This window comes from Octodon degus, unplaced genomic scaffold, assembly GCF_000260255.1.
Source record: "Octodon degus isolate 3935 unplaced genomic scaffold, OctDeg1.0 scaffold00073, whole genome shotgun sequence".
Lineage (NCBI taxonomy): Eukaryota > Metazoa > Chordata > Mammalia > Rodentia > Octodontidae > Octodon > Octodon degus.
The window spans coordinates 2,281,687-2,296,810 of NW_004524649.1; the positions used below are offsets into that span (position 1 = coordinate 2,281,687).

The window sequence follows — 15,124 nt, forward strand, 5'->3', positions numbered from 1 at the left end:
CAGTCGTGTAGCCAGAGACAAGCTAGTCTGACCACGTGTTTACAGTTAATTCCTGTTAATTCCCCTTTAACCCAGTGCATCTCTTCCACCCCCTGGCCAGTTCCTGCTGCCCTGTCTGCTCTTGAGCTCCCCCTCCTGGCCTCCTGAGAACATGGCAGACTTTGGGGCTCCAGCACGCTGACCTATCTCATTCCACATGGTCTGGCCCTTGCCATTATAGCAACTCTCCCAGCCAATCCCATCCCAAAGTTTTGTGGGCTGAGGTGGTGAGGCTTCCCCTCTCAGCCCATCAGGTGGCCCAGATCTGTCCCAGGGTCAGGGTCCATGTGTGGGCTGCAGGGAGGGGCCCTACCTGTCATGGTGCATCAGCATGTTGACTACATCTTTGAAGCACTCTGGGTCTTTGGGGGAAAAGAAGCCGCTGCTGATCTGGTCCACGGCCTGCCTCAGCTCAGGGAGGCGCTCGTAGTACTCTCTGGCATTGTACCTGTGGGGAGATGGGCTGCTAGGTATCTGCACCCCAGCAGGGACCCACAGCCAGGGCCTGCATTGGAAGAGCTGCCCCCAAGTGGGACCCCAGAACTGTGCCACAGACACGGCTGAGAATCGCCCGAGTGGCTGGGAGACAGCTGCTTCCCACTTGTGGAGGTCGCGCCACTGGCCCAGGCTTCAGCTGGGCACTGACCCGGCTCAGCTCAACCCCTCCCCCAGTGCTGCTACGTGCCCTGGTGCACAGAGGGGACACACACCCTTTCCGGTCCAGGGCCTCGACCTCCTCCACCCGCAGGCCAAAGATGAAGAGGTTCTCAGGGCCTGCCTCCTCAGCCATCTCCACATTGGCCCCATCCATGGTGCCGATGGTGAGTGCCCCGTTGAGCATGAACTTCATGTTGCCGGTGCCCGAGGCCTCAGTGCCCGCAGTGGAGATCTGCTGTGACAGGTCGGCGGCTGGGATCACTGCAGGCAGGAGTCAGGTCAGCCCAGCCTCACCTTCTCTTTCTGTGCTCTTCCTTCCTCCCAGCCCCTTGGTGAGTGCTCCTACACAGCCAGCTCTCTGTGCCTGGTGGTCACTGCCTTTGTAGGGCTCCCCTCCTTGCCTGGGCCAAGCGAGGCAAGGGAGCCATGACAGCAAACACAAGAAGCTGCCCAAGTGACCCAGCATTTTGTTTCTGGAACTTTCCTGGGACCCTCCCCCCAGCCCAAGAGGAACGTGGCGCCATGCACAGCACTGCCCATCCCACCCACCCTGTCCACCCTGGCAGGAGAGGCACAGGCCTCCACCTACCTTTCTCAGCCAGGGACACCCGGTAGTTCTCCAGGAAGATCACTCGGAGCCTGTCACCCACAACTGGATCATGATTGACGACACTGCCGATGGACGTGACCAGCTTGATGATCATCTTGGCCATGTGGTAGCCAGGAGCTGCCTGCAGAGAAGCAGTCGAGGGCTTTCACATACAACACTCTGCCCTGGGCCAACAGAGCATGTGGGTCACTGTACCAGGAGGGTGACCATGGTCAGACTCCTGGAGGCCAGCAGCAGTGTGCTCACAGTGCTGGGAGGCTTGGGTCCCAGCCATACTGCCTCAGTGTGTGATCTGTCAGCCTCTAAAGACACTACCACATAAGAAATCACCACTTTACAGTAAACAGAAATCCCATGGAACTCGCTGGAACACACCCAGGGACACTTTCAGGACAGTGACCTAGGACAGTGGCAAATGACCCAATTTCTCCAACTCTATCAATAAGGAAAATGAAGAGACATGGTCAGTTCAAGGGAAGGCCCTCCTCGGTGTGCCAATTCAAAGCTGAAGACACTAGTGGGGCTGGGGTGTGGCAAGTGGCAGCGCCCTTGCCTCCAGTGTGTGAGCCCCAGCACAGGAAGAAAAAATGTAACTGGGGAGGCTGAGGTGGAAGGATCCCTCTGTGCTTGAGCCCAGGATTTTGAAGCCAACCTGGCAACATAGCAAGCTCTCATCTAAAAGAAAAACCACTAGTACTTGTAGCTTCTGTGAGACCAGTATGGACGTGGCCCTTGAGCAGACAGCCACCGTACTCCACAGGACCAATCTTGTCCCCATGTTGGGTGTGACGGCTGCGTAGTCATGTGGTGCTGGCTAAGGAGCCAGAAGCTCTGGTTCTGGAAGGGTCATCACCAACAGCGGTGGGAGACTCGGCCTGGATCCCTCCTGCCACCGCTTGGCAGGAGTCTGCGGGGACCCATGGCTTCTACAGCTCTTCCTACTTCTTTGGCTTAAATTGGGCCTTAATATTTTAAAACTTTTTATACAGACTTTACACACCAAGATACTAACAAAAGTACATGATGTTTAAGATATGCTTCAAAAATGTAGCTGATGGGGTGGCCAGAGGCCAGACAGGCAGGGACCAGCACACACAGAGAGGCCAGCAGTGGGGACCCCTTTACAGCTAGCTTGCAATGGCATATGACACAAATAGCGCGATGCAGCGTGAGCCCGAGGTTCGCCACGGCTGCACTAAGCCATCTGTAGACCGGAGGCTGATTCCTCAGCCGCCTCCAGACCCCATGTATTGACCATGGCCAGGCCACTGGCTGAGCAGGACATGCCCAGCACCCTCCTGGGAGCCAAGTCCACACAGGACCCTGGCTTCCAAGCAGGCGGCACCCACGGGGTACACCCTGGGTTCAGCATCAAAAGGAGGAGCGAGGAAGTCACCTCACCTTGCCCCCGATCATCACTGTCCTGGGCACAAAGGCCTTAGTGGGGTCTTTCTTTATTCCTGTAGCCAAAACAAGAGATTCACATGAGGCAGAGGGATGGCCTTATATAGTCTAAACTGACAAGGGACAAGAGGGCTATGGGGATTGGGATGGTGGCAGTGGCACATGGCTGGGGTCCCACACCTGGGTTTCTGTTCTGGGTGGTAAGCAGAGCACCCCAGGCCACGGCAGCCTGCTGGGCATCTGGAGTGGCCATGGTCTTGCCAAAGGCTGGGGAAGTCAAACCAACACCCATAAGAAGCCTGGCCCAGGGCCGCCTCTCCTGGCCACTGTTTCCTGAGGCCCAGGAATATGACGAGGACTGATGTATTAAAAATGTGCTGTGAACACGTGGGTTTGAGGCACAGACAGAGAAAGTACAGACCCAGGCAAGGCCTTGGCACCTTTGCTGTGACACCATCAGCCTCAGGAGCCTGAGACCCTGACTGTCCTCAGTGCCAAGGTAATGCAGTATGTCCTGGCCTATAATGACCCCCAAAGCCCTGTGCTCTTGATGCCTATGGTATGTGTGGAGAGGGCTTCTGGAGTGGGACTCAGAGGAGGAAGGAAAGGGAGATCATTGGGATGGGACCTTAGAGGGGACACTGGAATCCTGCCCCTGCCTGTCCCAGCTACCTGGGAGGCTGAGGCAGGAGTGCTTGAGCCTCAGAGTTTGAGGCCAGCCTGGGCAACATAGCAAGAGCCCATGTTTTTAAAAAATAAAAATTTCACAGATAACATGTTCACTCAAAACAGGAAGCAGGTAATACATGGAACTCCAAATCATTTAGTAATTCTGCTAGGTCACTGGGGTGGGGGTGGGGGAGTAGGACCCAGAGTCTCAGGGCCCTGGTGTCCCAAGCGGACATCCTGAGCAGGGATCCAGTCCTAGGCAGTGAGGAAACCTCAGGAGCTGGGTGGGCAGGGGGAGCCAGCAGGGGCCAGGGGCCTCAGAGGAGCAGTGGGGGCATTGAGGAGGCGTGGCTCTATCTACAGAGGGAGTCCTCCACAATGCAGCAGCAGGATTTAGCACTCATGGCCACATGACAAGAGGGCAGAGCTGGCCTCTGGGCAAAGCTTACATCTTGAGGACCACACAGACCACAGGCCTGAAATGCAGGCCCTCTGGGTAAGGCTCCACCGAAGTAGGTGCAGGGGACCTGACACTCCTCCTAGGCACACCTTAGGGCAGGGTGCCGTTCAGCACAGTACCTGATAGGGGCACAGGGACCCAAACATGCTGGAAGGAGAGGAAGCCACGGCGGGTAGCACCAGCCAGTGCCCTTCAGCCACACTGGACAGGGGAGGCTCAGCAAGGCCTCTCATGGGCCGTTGCCTCACACTGGATACCTAGCCAGCAGGATGGGCAGAGGGCATGGCATGGTGCTCTGCAGACAAGCCAGAGTCACAATGGGTGGGAGACAGGAAGAGTGCAGAGGCTGCCATGTGCTCCAGCAGTAGGGGATCAAAGGACAGGCAGACGTACACATGCGCACGCCCCACATCCAAGCATACATCACACTCACACATGTGTGCCCTACACAAAAACCACACATCACACACATGGGTGCATATCCCCCCACAGGTGTGCATCACACAGACACAGGTGCACGTGTGCGTACCCCACACCCAAGTAGGCTGCACACAAGGTCACATGCACATGTGTGCAGGCCCTGTGCGTGTGCACGCACACACACACACACACACACACACACACACACACACGTGGGCCTGCCCCACATAGATACACACATCACATTCCAGGTGAGGATGAGGCAGGAAGAGCATGCCTGCCAGATCCCAAGGCAGCACTGGAGCTGCAGGGGGTCACGGGGAAGCTGGTGCAGGAAGGAGAGTGATCTGCAGTCCTCACCACTACTCGCAGGGTGCTCAGGAGTCCCAAGGGAAAGCGAGAAGGCAACAAGACCAAGGCTGCTGTGAGCCACTGGCAGAAGCCAGGTGGGGTGCATCCTGTACTGTATGTACCTGTCTTGGGCCCAGGCTCCCTCTGAGCAGGAGCCCTAGGATCAGGGTGTTGCAAGACCTGAAGCGTTCCTGGAGCACCTCCGCTTTGACAGACCTCAATACTCCACAGAAGAACTCTAGAACCTAGTTCCTCCCTAGGATTTTGCTAATTCATCAAGCAAAATGTTCACAGTAACTTTTTGTTGTTTTTTTTGTTTTAATTTTTTTATTTATTTTTTAATTTTTTTTTAATTATTTATTTATTACATTTATTTATTGTGTGTGTGGCCAGCTCAGCCCACCAGGGGGCGGGGCTGACTGGCATGTGGTGCTGGGGGATCGAACCGCGGTCCCTGTGCTTTGCCAAGCTTGTTTCAAGTAGGTGCTTTAGACCACTGAGCCATCTCTCCAGCCCTTGTTGTTTTTGCTTTTTTTTTAAGAGACAGGCTCTTGCTATGCAGTCCAGGTCGGTCTTAAACTTAAATCTCCAGAGTGCTCCTATTATAGATGTGCATCACCATGCCCAGCTCTCACACTTACTTTGGGGTGGGGGGGGTCTTTGACTCACATCAGCTCTCTAATTGTCCATAAGCAACTGAAGGTATGGCTATAAATGTAACATATGTGATCCCATCTACATACACATTAAATGCTTCAGCAAGTGAAACTTTCCCAAGAAGGCAAACCACTAGGATCAACATAAAATCCACACTGAACACAAAATCCAGCCTTGCAGTCCCGGCAGCCTGCAGCCTCAGGTGAACGTTCACCCGTTCACGCAGGACGGAAGCTGCCACTTGGGAAGCATGCTGGGTACAGCCTAGCACGTGCAGTGGGTCTGGGGGGACTGACTCACGGTTGTACAGGGTGATGATGTGCAGGCAGTTGAGCAGCTGCCGCTTGTACTCATGGATGCGCTTCACGTGCACGTCGAACATGGAGAAGGGGTTGATCTTCACCTTGTACTCCTTCTCCAGGAGGGCAGCGAACTTCAGCTTATTTTCCTGTGAGGGGTGCGGATGACAGCTGTGCTGTTCACAGCTGTCTTGTGAGCTCCGAGGTCCCTGGGTGCCCTAGGGCCCACCTGCCCTGGAGATACAGCGCTTAGCAACTGCCAGGGACAGCTGATTCAGGAGCCAGGGCTGGCATCAGGGAGAAGGGGACAAGGGCACTGGACAAGGTGGCAGAAGGACCTGGAACTGAGCTGAGCAGAACAAGGGGCTGGGGTATGAGGGGTGGGCCACAAGAGGTGAAAGGTGAGGAGGCAAGGAAGAAAGGACCAGTGCAAACCCCACAACTGAAACCAAGCTGCAGCGTGGCTCCAGAGCTGAGATAATCCCCCATGGTCATGCTGTGCGACCCCCGGGCCCACCCAAGTCTCTTAAGACTGAGCCCTGGCTTGGTCCCTTGGCTGCTCCCAGAACAGAGCTGGGATTATGCAGCTGTCATCCTACAGCCTGGGGAAGAGCCAGGCACCCTTCTGGAGAAAGTGGTAACCTGACCCTGGACCCCAGGTCTTCCCGAGTCCATCTCCAGTGCTGCACAGCCCACCTGCTTGACCTGGGCCACATTCCGGATGAAGGCCTCATCGTTGACCAGTGGTAGCAACTTCTGCAGCTGGCTGAGGTCTGTCACGAAACCCTCCCCGATCCTCTGCAGAAGGAAGACACACTGCCCGATGCAGCCGCTTCCATCTGCACCCAAGCCTCTGCTGCTGGGCCCCATGCATTCTCCTGCACAGCTCCCACACAGGGCGTCAGGCATCTGAGTCCCTCCTGTCAGCAGCCCCCACAGAATCCCCGCTTCCTCATCCTGCCCTCAGCCTGACCCGGGGTCTCTCCCACTGCAGTCCATCCACATCCCTAAACCAGCATCTCCTCTGGAATCCTCTTGTTGTGGCCTCTAGGCTCACTCTATGCAGGCTCTCCCAGAGATGTGCCTGACCCTCCTGTCCTAGGCCTGCTTGGCTTCTGTGTGGCACTTCAGGGCCCTGCCCTACTTTGGGACTCTGCTAGCATGGTCAAGTCCCTCTTTACCAGCCTGGTGGCAGGACACATGAAGACCAGGCCTCCTTGTCCCAGGACCCAGCCCAGCCACTCACCTCTACAAGAATGTCCGCCAGCCCTGGGTTACACAGTAGCAGCCACCGGCGAGGAGTGATGCCATTGGTCTTGTTCTGGAACTTCTCGGGCTCCAGCTCATAGAAATCCTTGAAGCTACAAGCAGAAGGCAGAAACTGTCAGGAACGCCATGTTCAGAGCTAGGTGAGTCAGAGAACACAGGGCTTTCCCCGGACAGCCTCAGGGGTGCTGGCGCTCCGGGGCACAGCTGTGTACACACTGCACGCTTGGCTGCAGGGTCTGGTGCTGACCCAGCCCTTCCCTGTGTGAGAACATAGCCAGGGGCCGGCGAGATGGCTCAGTGGAATAAGCGCTTCCCTGGCATGCACCAGGGCCTGAGTTTAATCCCTGGTTCCGCCAAAAAAAAAAAAAAAAAAAGAGAGGGGCTGGGGAGATGGCTCAGTGGAATAAGCGCTTCCCTGGCAAGTGCAAGGCCTGAGTTCAATCCCTGGTTCGCAAAAAAAAAAAAACCAAAAACAAAAAACAAAAAGAGAGAGAACATAGCCATCTCCAGAGGTCAACAGAGACACAGCCGAGCCACAACCCTGGGGACTTCACATGCTTCACACCTGAGCTGTTTCTTCAGCTGTGAGGTGGGGAATAATTCAACTCCCAAGTCTGAAGTGGGGACCACAGAGCCTGGGCCCAGCGTGGGACACATAGCTGTCTGTGGGCACTCAAGGGGCTTAGGCCCTCAGCAACCTCACTAGGTGAGGAAGGGGTAAGGAAAGAATCCCCGGTCCTCATCAACCTGACTGCTACCTGCCCAGCCCTGGCCCTAGGTAGTGTCCAGGGAGGCCGGGTTGCCCGCCTCTTCTGTTACCACCTGCTCGAGTGTGACCATGGGGCAGGTCTCCCACGGAAGCCACGTGGAGGGAGCAGCTGGTGCCTCACGTACACAGACTGCTTCACAATCTCCGAGTGGATGCGTGCCACGCCATTGACTGCGTGCGAGCCGATCACACACAGGTGGGCCATGTTAATCCGCTTGCAATCACCTTCCTCAATCACAGACATTCTCCTCAGGCGGTCCACGTCCCCGGGAAACAGGGCAGCCACGTGCTAGAGCCCAGAGAGGGAGGAGAGTGGGGTGAGATCCACAGCGACCCAGAGTCCCCAGGACCTAGACAGCTGCCACGCCCGAGGAAGGGAGTCCTGCTCCAGGCCTCGACCTAAGCCCTGGTGCTCAGAGGGCAGCGACGAACCATCTAGTTTACAGAGGATGCGGGGGTCCCCACCCCACCCACAGTGGGATCACACGAGCACCCGCACATGCACATGCGCACACAGGGACACAGGCACACACACAAACACCCCACAGGCAGCCACTCCTGGATCCTACACCCCACAGGTAATGATGAAGAACAGGCAGGGCTGCCAGGTAAGAATGGAGCCCCAGAGCCCACTCAGGGGCAAGTGCAGGGTCAGGTATGGGACAGCCAAAGCCCGCTCTGCCAGCTGCTGGGGTGTCGCCTGGTGGGACCCACGCCCACCCGCCAGGCTGGCACTCACGTCCAGATGCCTCTGGTTGATGGCATAGATGATGTCTAGGTGCCGCGGCAGCAGCTTCTCAAACAGCGACACCGGCCAGCGCTCCAAGGCCTCAGGCAGCACTGTGTGGTTGGTGTACGCACAAGTCTTCTTGGTGATCTCCCAGGCCTGGCCGTTGGAGAGAAGCAGGTTGACAGTGACGCTCGGTCCCACTCAGACCCTGCCCTGCCCACTGACCCACACCTGTGTGGCCCACACCGACCTGTGCCTGGATTACCCACCGTGTTCCTCCTTGTAAATAGGTTTTACTGACAGATTAACAGACCACTGAACCAGTCACTGACTTCCATCAAACGGCCTGCTTGCCAGGGCAGAGGATCTATGATAGGGCCACATACAGCTCAAGACTGGAGAGGAACTCTGGTCTCCACAAGGTGAAATAAGTAATTGCTTTGTGGTTGGCCTGGGTGGTACGTACCTGCCTGTGAAGCTACTCAGGAGGCTGAGGCAGAGGGGTCAACAGTAGCCCAGCCTACTCAACTTAGCAAGGTTCCACTTCATAATCATAGTTCAACACAAAAGTCCTAGGTTCTACTTCTAGCACAGGGACATAATGGTTTATGGTTTTATAGAGTGACTTAAACCTATAACTCCCAACACACTTAAGAACCCAGGACAGGGCCAAGGAAATAGTTCAGTGGTGCAGTGTCTGCCTGGCAAGTTTGAGATCCTGAGTTCAATTCCCAGTACAAAAAAAAAAAAAAATCTAGGACCAAAGTAAATTGAGCCCTAAGAAAAATTACAAAACTATGTATTTCTTTTAAACTAACACTTTTGTGTTCTTCAGTAAACTTCAAGAAAACATACAAGCAGCCCTAAAAGTACCAGAATCCAGTCCTTAGTCCCTTTCACCCCTGCATTCTTGTCCTGTGTCCCTGTCTTACAGAATGTCTGTCCCTCCCCTGGAATCTAGCCCTCAGCCTGGAGCTCTCAGGCCTGACAGAGCTGACAACCCCAGATCTGAGCCTGGCAGAGGGATTGCTTCCCAGGACTCAGCCATTCGTGAGGCTGGCTTGGCTTCCACACAACACAGACCCCTGTTCCTGGTCCCTGGAGCACACTTTCTCTCCCCCTCTCACTCACCTTGTCCCAGTCCACCTTTTCCACGTCCACCAGGATCCGCATGAGCTCCGGAATGGAGAGGGCTGGGTGGGTGTCGTTTAGCTGGATGGCCACCTGCAGGACACATGGGGCTGCTCAGTGGCCTCGCCCTTGTGGGTACCCAAGTCCTGCTGCGAAGGGGCTGGGCAGCCTGTGCTGGGAGCCTGAGGCTCCAAACAGGAACCAGAAGGCACTGTTAGCTCTGTGGCCAGCTGTGCCTGGACAGGTGTGTAAGGAGCTACTGGGCCTGGGCTGCCTCTATAGAATGTCCCCTCCCCTATGCTGTGGAAGCTTTCTTGGGAGGGACTGCATTCAGCTTTGCCTTGGGAGGTCCAGCCTTTCCTGCCTGCCTGATGCCCATGGCCCTGAGCTTGGCAGCTGGATCAAATGAGACATATTTGGAAGCAAGGGGTCCCCATCATCCCATGCCAGTCCCTTCAGGACAGGCAAAATGCCGGAGGGAATCTCATCCTCTTGGCCCACAAACCTTGTCAGGGAAGGTCTCAAAGCTGGTCCTCACAGGGTCACGGCAGCCAAACTTGGAGGACTTAAAGCGGCGGATGATGTCCTGTAGTGTGGCGGCCACCACAAAGTACTCCTGCTTCAGCCGCAGCTCCTTCCCCTCAAAGAACTGCAGACACAGGGCTACTGTGGCACTGGGCCCATGGCGGGGCGCACAGGGGTCCTGTGGCCCACATGCCTGATCCCAGGCCATTCCACCCCCACAGGAGGCTGTGGTCAGCTGATACTCAGGGTTATAGGCTGAGGGAGTGAGCCATCTCACCCAGCTGCCTGATACTACCAGCACCCAATGTCACCTTCTGATGGAAGAGGAGGTTAACCCAGCACCCCTCATCTGTGTGACAACCACAGGGCATGTGGTGCCCGGCCCCGCAGCAGCCAGGACACTAGAGCCATGTGGAGACAGCAGTGAGCCCTGTACCCACAGGCCAGGGCCTGGTGCTGGAACCATCAGCACCAGTGCCTTTGTCACACACAGGTCACGGTGACAGAGTGGGATTCACACTTCCAGAAATACAAAGCCACCAGGTCAGTTTTGAGGCAAGCTGCTCTCTGGTGCCAGGGACAGAACCCAGGGCCCTGATGTCTAAACCAAGTGTTTTGGCTATGCCCATCAAGACCCTTTGTACGAGAACAAAGAACCACCAGACACTAAGGCCACTAGGCAAAGATGGCAGCAGAGTCTAGCTGTAGCCACCATCAAGCATGTGGGGTGTGCTAAGGTCTCCCCAGCATTAGGGGATGCTGGTGGCTCCACAGTACAGACAGGCCTCAGGTCACCCCAAGGAGTGACCCCGCCTGGCCTGGAACTGGGGCTCCACCCGTACCTCTTCCTCAAAGACTCAGGGGTCAGCAAGGCCAGGCTGAGGGAGGGGGAGAGGCAAATGCTCCCTCTCTAGGGCAGTCACGGCCTGCACTCAGACAGGAGGACCCAGGCCACTCAGTCTCTGCTCCCAACCAGGGGAGGATGGCCTGGCTGCACCCTGCAGTCCCCCCAGACCAGGCCAGCGACCTGACCTGTGAGGCCACTACTCACATTGTCATTGGGGTACAGCACCCTGGAGATGTTCTCTGCCAGGTTCCGGTCCAAGACAGCCTGGACGTAGTCCCCCACATTGACTGTGGAGACAGAGAAGGGAAGGCAGTGACCCTGCAGGTCCTCAGAGCCTCAGCCAAGCCATTAAAGCAGCAGAGGATCAGCCCCCTGCTCTTCCCAGGGGACCTGGAGGCTGTTGTGCTGCCACCGGAGGGCGACATGGGGCTCAGGCAGCAGCTTGGCATCAGAGCCAGGGGCTGGGAGGCTCTGCAAAGGGGCAGGGTAGGAGTGGCAGGCAAGAGTGCTTGGGGGCTCCAGACAAGAGTGGGCATGGCCACACGTACAGTCCTGCAGCTTGAAGTCGTTAGGCGCCTTGGCAGACCAGAGCCTCATGGTGTTGACGGTGTTATTCTTATAGCCGGGAACTGGGGTATCATAGGGCATGGCAAGCACCACCTGGCCACAGGGATATACAGAGGGGCACAGTCAGCAGAGTGCCTGCCACCCACGCAACCAGGTGTCACCCTGGTGAGGGCAGCCTGGGCACCCTGTGCCCCCCATTGCCAGAGGCCAAGCTCTACTAAGGACAAGGCACACATCTGTGCCTGCAGGACCTGGCCTTCCCCATCAGCTCAGACCCTGGGCCTGGGCCAGGGCACCAGCTCCAACACCAGTGCTGTGGCTCCTCCCTCCCCAGCTCCTGCTTAGCTTTGTCAGGCTCCATGAGCACGTCCACAGAGGGGCGGTCCCTCCCTTTCAGGCCAGCGTGCTGATACCCAATCAGACACACATGGGAGCACAGAGTCCCCGCTCTGCTGCTCACGTCATGGGCAGCTCAGGCTTAGCTCCCTACCTGCAAGGCAGATGCCTAGTGCCAGCTACCGCCCACACGGCCCCCAGTGACATGGAGCAGCCACTGGCTCCACACAGCAGCTCCAGCGCCAGGGAAGTCTGCCCAAGAGTATCGATGGGGTGTGTGAAGACAGGGAACTCAGGCCCCGGGTCCATACCTGCGTGTCCAGCCACCGCACGCCCTCGGCTGTGTGCTCCACGCGGCCGTAGAAGTGCACGGGCAGCATGTACTCGGGCCGGGCCTTCTCCCAGGGGTTGCCGTAGCGCAGCCAGTCGTCCGCCTCCTCTACCTGGGCAGCAAGAGGGGCTGCGATCCAACAGTGCCCAGCACTGAACAAAACCAGGCCTGCTCATCAGCAAAGTCTTTTATGCTAACCAAGCCCAGTGGCTGGAAAATGAACATTCTGAGCCCAGAACTCCGGGAGGTAGAGGCAGGAGGTTCACAAGTTCCTGCCGAACCTAAACTACTTAGGGACTTAGCAAGATGGTTGTCTCAGACTTTAAAAAAAAAAAAAAAAAAAAAAAAAAAAAAAAAAAAAATTCTGCATAAAGAGAGCAATACCTCACATGAAATCCATAAAAAAAGCATCTAAACAGACATTCAGGGTCATGACCCCAGCATGTGTGGAGGCCACGCTCAGCACCGAGCAGCCAGCCGGCGCCGCCGTGTGGCTCAGTGCAGGGCTCGTGCTGGGTGCACAGCTGCTGTGGAGGAGGATAGTGCTGCCCACCCCACGCTGCACCCAGAACTGCCTCCCACCTCAGGAGAGCTGTTACTACACAGCCAAACCCAGGCATAGGAAAAGAACTACTGAAGCCCGCTGCTTTGAAAACGATACCACAGTGGGGTGCAACTGAGAGTGTGTGCTCCAGGGCATGCTCAGCAGAGCAAAGGACCCTAGGAAGCTGGGCCTGGGACTCACAGGGGCCAGAGAGTGCTGAACACAGTGCTCCCTGTCAGCCAACTACCACACCAGAGAATAGCACCCGTGGCACTCATCAGCAGAGCTATGCCACATCCCACCACTACAAACACCACAGATGTTACCCACGGAGACGTGAGCTGGGCACAGCCACCAAGCAAATCCAACAACAGAGCCCCTCCACCAAGTCACTTCTCACCAGACCAGCCACTCTGGCATGGTACCAGATGACCTCTAGGCCCAGCTCTGCTGCATGTGACCAAATGGTATCAGAAGCCTTTCACCACTGGAACAAGAGTGACTTCCACGTTCCAGTGCCATGGCTGCCATACCCAGAAGAGCGAGAAGGTCCTAAAGGCCAGGGGGGCTCTGCCACATTACATCAGCCTTCCTTCAGACACAGCCCTGACCACGCAGTGGACACTGGGGCCTCTTCCCCGTGTCATTTCCCTATTTCACCTGGCCTTGGTTCAAGTTTTTAACATTGTGGCTGACTCCGCCAACACCACGCTCCTTGGGAGTCCAGCCTGTGGCCATCCTGGAAGCTGCTCTCTCATATCGGGGAGCAAAGTGCCATCACTGATCCTCTAGCTACTCACTGGCCCCAGGTTTGGGTCCCAGAGCATGCCCTGCACCCAGTATGACACCCAGGAAGCCCATGTGCCCCTCAGGCATGCTGTACCCAAGAGGGGTTTCTGTGTCCACCCCCAAACACACCCCTTGTCACTGCCAAGGCTGTCTGCCAAGGGCTCCTCTGGGACTGACCTGGTTGGGTCATTTGGAGAAAGGGCTGCCCGCTGCTGCCTGAGGAGACCCAGGGTCACCCACCTGCCAGCCATCGATGATCTTCTGGTTGAAAATCCCAAATTCATAGCGGATCCCGTAGCCATACGCCGCCAGGCCCAGGGTGGCCATCGAATCGAGGAAACAGGCTGCCATACACAATATAGATCCCCAGCGATTAGCACAGCCAGGCCAGTGCCTGCTTTGTTCCCAAAATGCTGATGGATGCTCAGGCCACAGGCCACAACAAGGATGTCACAGGGTCAACCAGGACCCTGGGTCACGGTGGACTCTAGGAGGGTGAGCTTCCCTCCATTTAGGAAACTGGAATCCACACAAGGTCAGCAGGAACCTGGTGACAGTCCAGCCCCACACAGGGGACAAGGGACAAGGTCTTGGGGGCTCACTTGGCCTCTTAGAGCAGGATGTGGGGAACAAATGGGGGATGGGGATGGGGGGAAGAATTCTCTTTACTTAGATCTGTGTGCTGTGAGAGAATATGTTGCATTTAGAATTCTTGAAGAATACAGGACTAGAACATGAAAGAAATGTCAAGTCCATTTTAGGGTCCATACACAGCAACCCTCCACAGGGTTGAGGCCTAAGCAGGAGGCAGGCTGCGCACTTGTCCCTATACTTGGCCACAGACCCAGCCACGACGTCTGCCACATCCTCGGCTGCACGTCCTCTGCTCTGATAGCTAGCAGGAAGGATTAAAGCAGAAACACCAGCAGGCAGCATTCTGTCAGGCTGTGCTGGCAGGCCAGCGCCCTGGGCAAACTGCAGGGAAGCCACACCTGTCCCTCAGTCCCGTGCCTGCATCCAGCTGTGGGACCCTAGAATGAGGTCAGCATCCCCAGCACCAGCCAGCTTGGTCTCCATGACACAGCAGGGCCTCCATGTGCCCTCCCCGGCCCCAGAGCCATGTGGTCACCTGCCAGGCGTCCCAGGCCTCCGTTGCCCAGGCCAGCGTCCTCCTCTATCTCCTCCAGCTCCTCCAGGTCCAGCCCCAGCTGCGGACACAAAGTGACATCTGAGCAGCACATCCTCAACAACAGCTTGAAAGATGCTTAAATCTTGTGAACTCAGAGTAAAACCAAGAGCTTGTTCTACGTTCTAGCCTTTATCTTACCTTGAAAATCCAGTGTTAAAATTAGATGTTAAATCAATGTACAGAATGAAAGCTTTCAGGTATTCCAAACCTGCTAATTTAGCAGTCAAAAATCAGACACAATTTATTAGGCAAAATTCACACTGCCAGGTTACTAATCTATTTATAGTGAGATAGCTCAGTGGCATAAGCACTGGCCTGGCAAGCACAGTCATGAGTTCCATTCCCGGTACTCAAAAAAATCCCTCTTTTTTAGTTTGAGACAGGGTTTCACTCTATAGTTCAGGCTGGCCTTGAACTTGCAGAGATCCTCCTGCCTCAGTTTCCTCTGTGCTGAATTTACAGGCATGTACCACCATGCCCAGCAAAATAACTCCAAACATTTTTTTTTTTTTTTTTTTTTTTTGTGCCAAA

General features: G+C 56.0%; 1 protein-coding gene across 2 annotated transcripts in view; it reads right to left on the reverse strand.

The window, feature by feature from the left end:
- The window catches only part of Pygb (glycogen phosphorylase B), a 31,517-nt gene that overhangs the window by 1,591 nt on the left and 14,802 nt on the right, over nt 1-15,124 (reverse strand). For both annotated transcript variants that reach the window (XM_023720196.1, XM_004635572.2), the window contains exons 3-18: nt 14,534-14,612; nt 13,645-13,748; nt 12,052-12,183; nt 11,386-11,497; nt 11,042-11,124; nt 9,971-10,114; nt 9,466-9,558; nt 8,344-8,490; nt 7,730-7,893; nt 6,813-6,927; nt 6,263-6,364; nt 5,568-5,715; nt 2,708-2,766; nt 1,286-1,427; nt 750-957; nt 353-487 (exon numbers count right to left, since the gene is read on the reverse strand). In XM_023720196.1, coding sequence (XP_023575964.1) covers nt 353-487; nt 750-957; nt 1,286-1,427; nt 2,708-2,766; nt 5,568-5,715; nt 6,263-6,364; nt 6,813-6,927; nt 7,730-7,893; nt 8,344-8,490; nt 9,466-9,558; nt 9,971-10,114; nt 11,042-11,124; nt 11,386-11,497; nt 12,052-12,183; nt 13,645-13,748; nt 14,534-14,612 — 1,967 coding nt within the window. The remainder of the gene's footprint in view (nt 1-352; nt 488-749; nt 958-1,285; nt 1,428-2,707; nt 2,767-5,567; nt 5,716-6,262; nt 6,365-6,812; nt 6,928-7,729; nt 7,894-8,343; nt 8,491-9,465; nt 9,559-9,970; nt 10,115-11,041; nt 11,125-11,385; nt 11,498-12,051; nt 12,184-13,644; nt 13,749-14,533; nt 14,613-15,124) is intronic.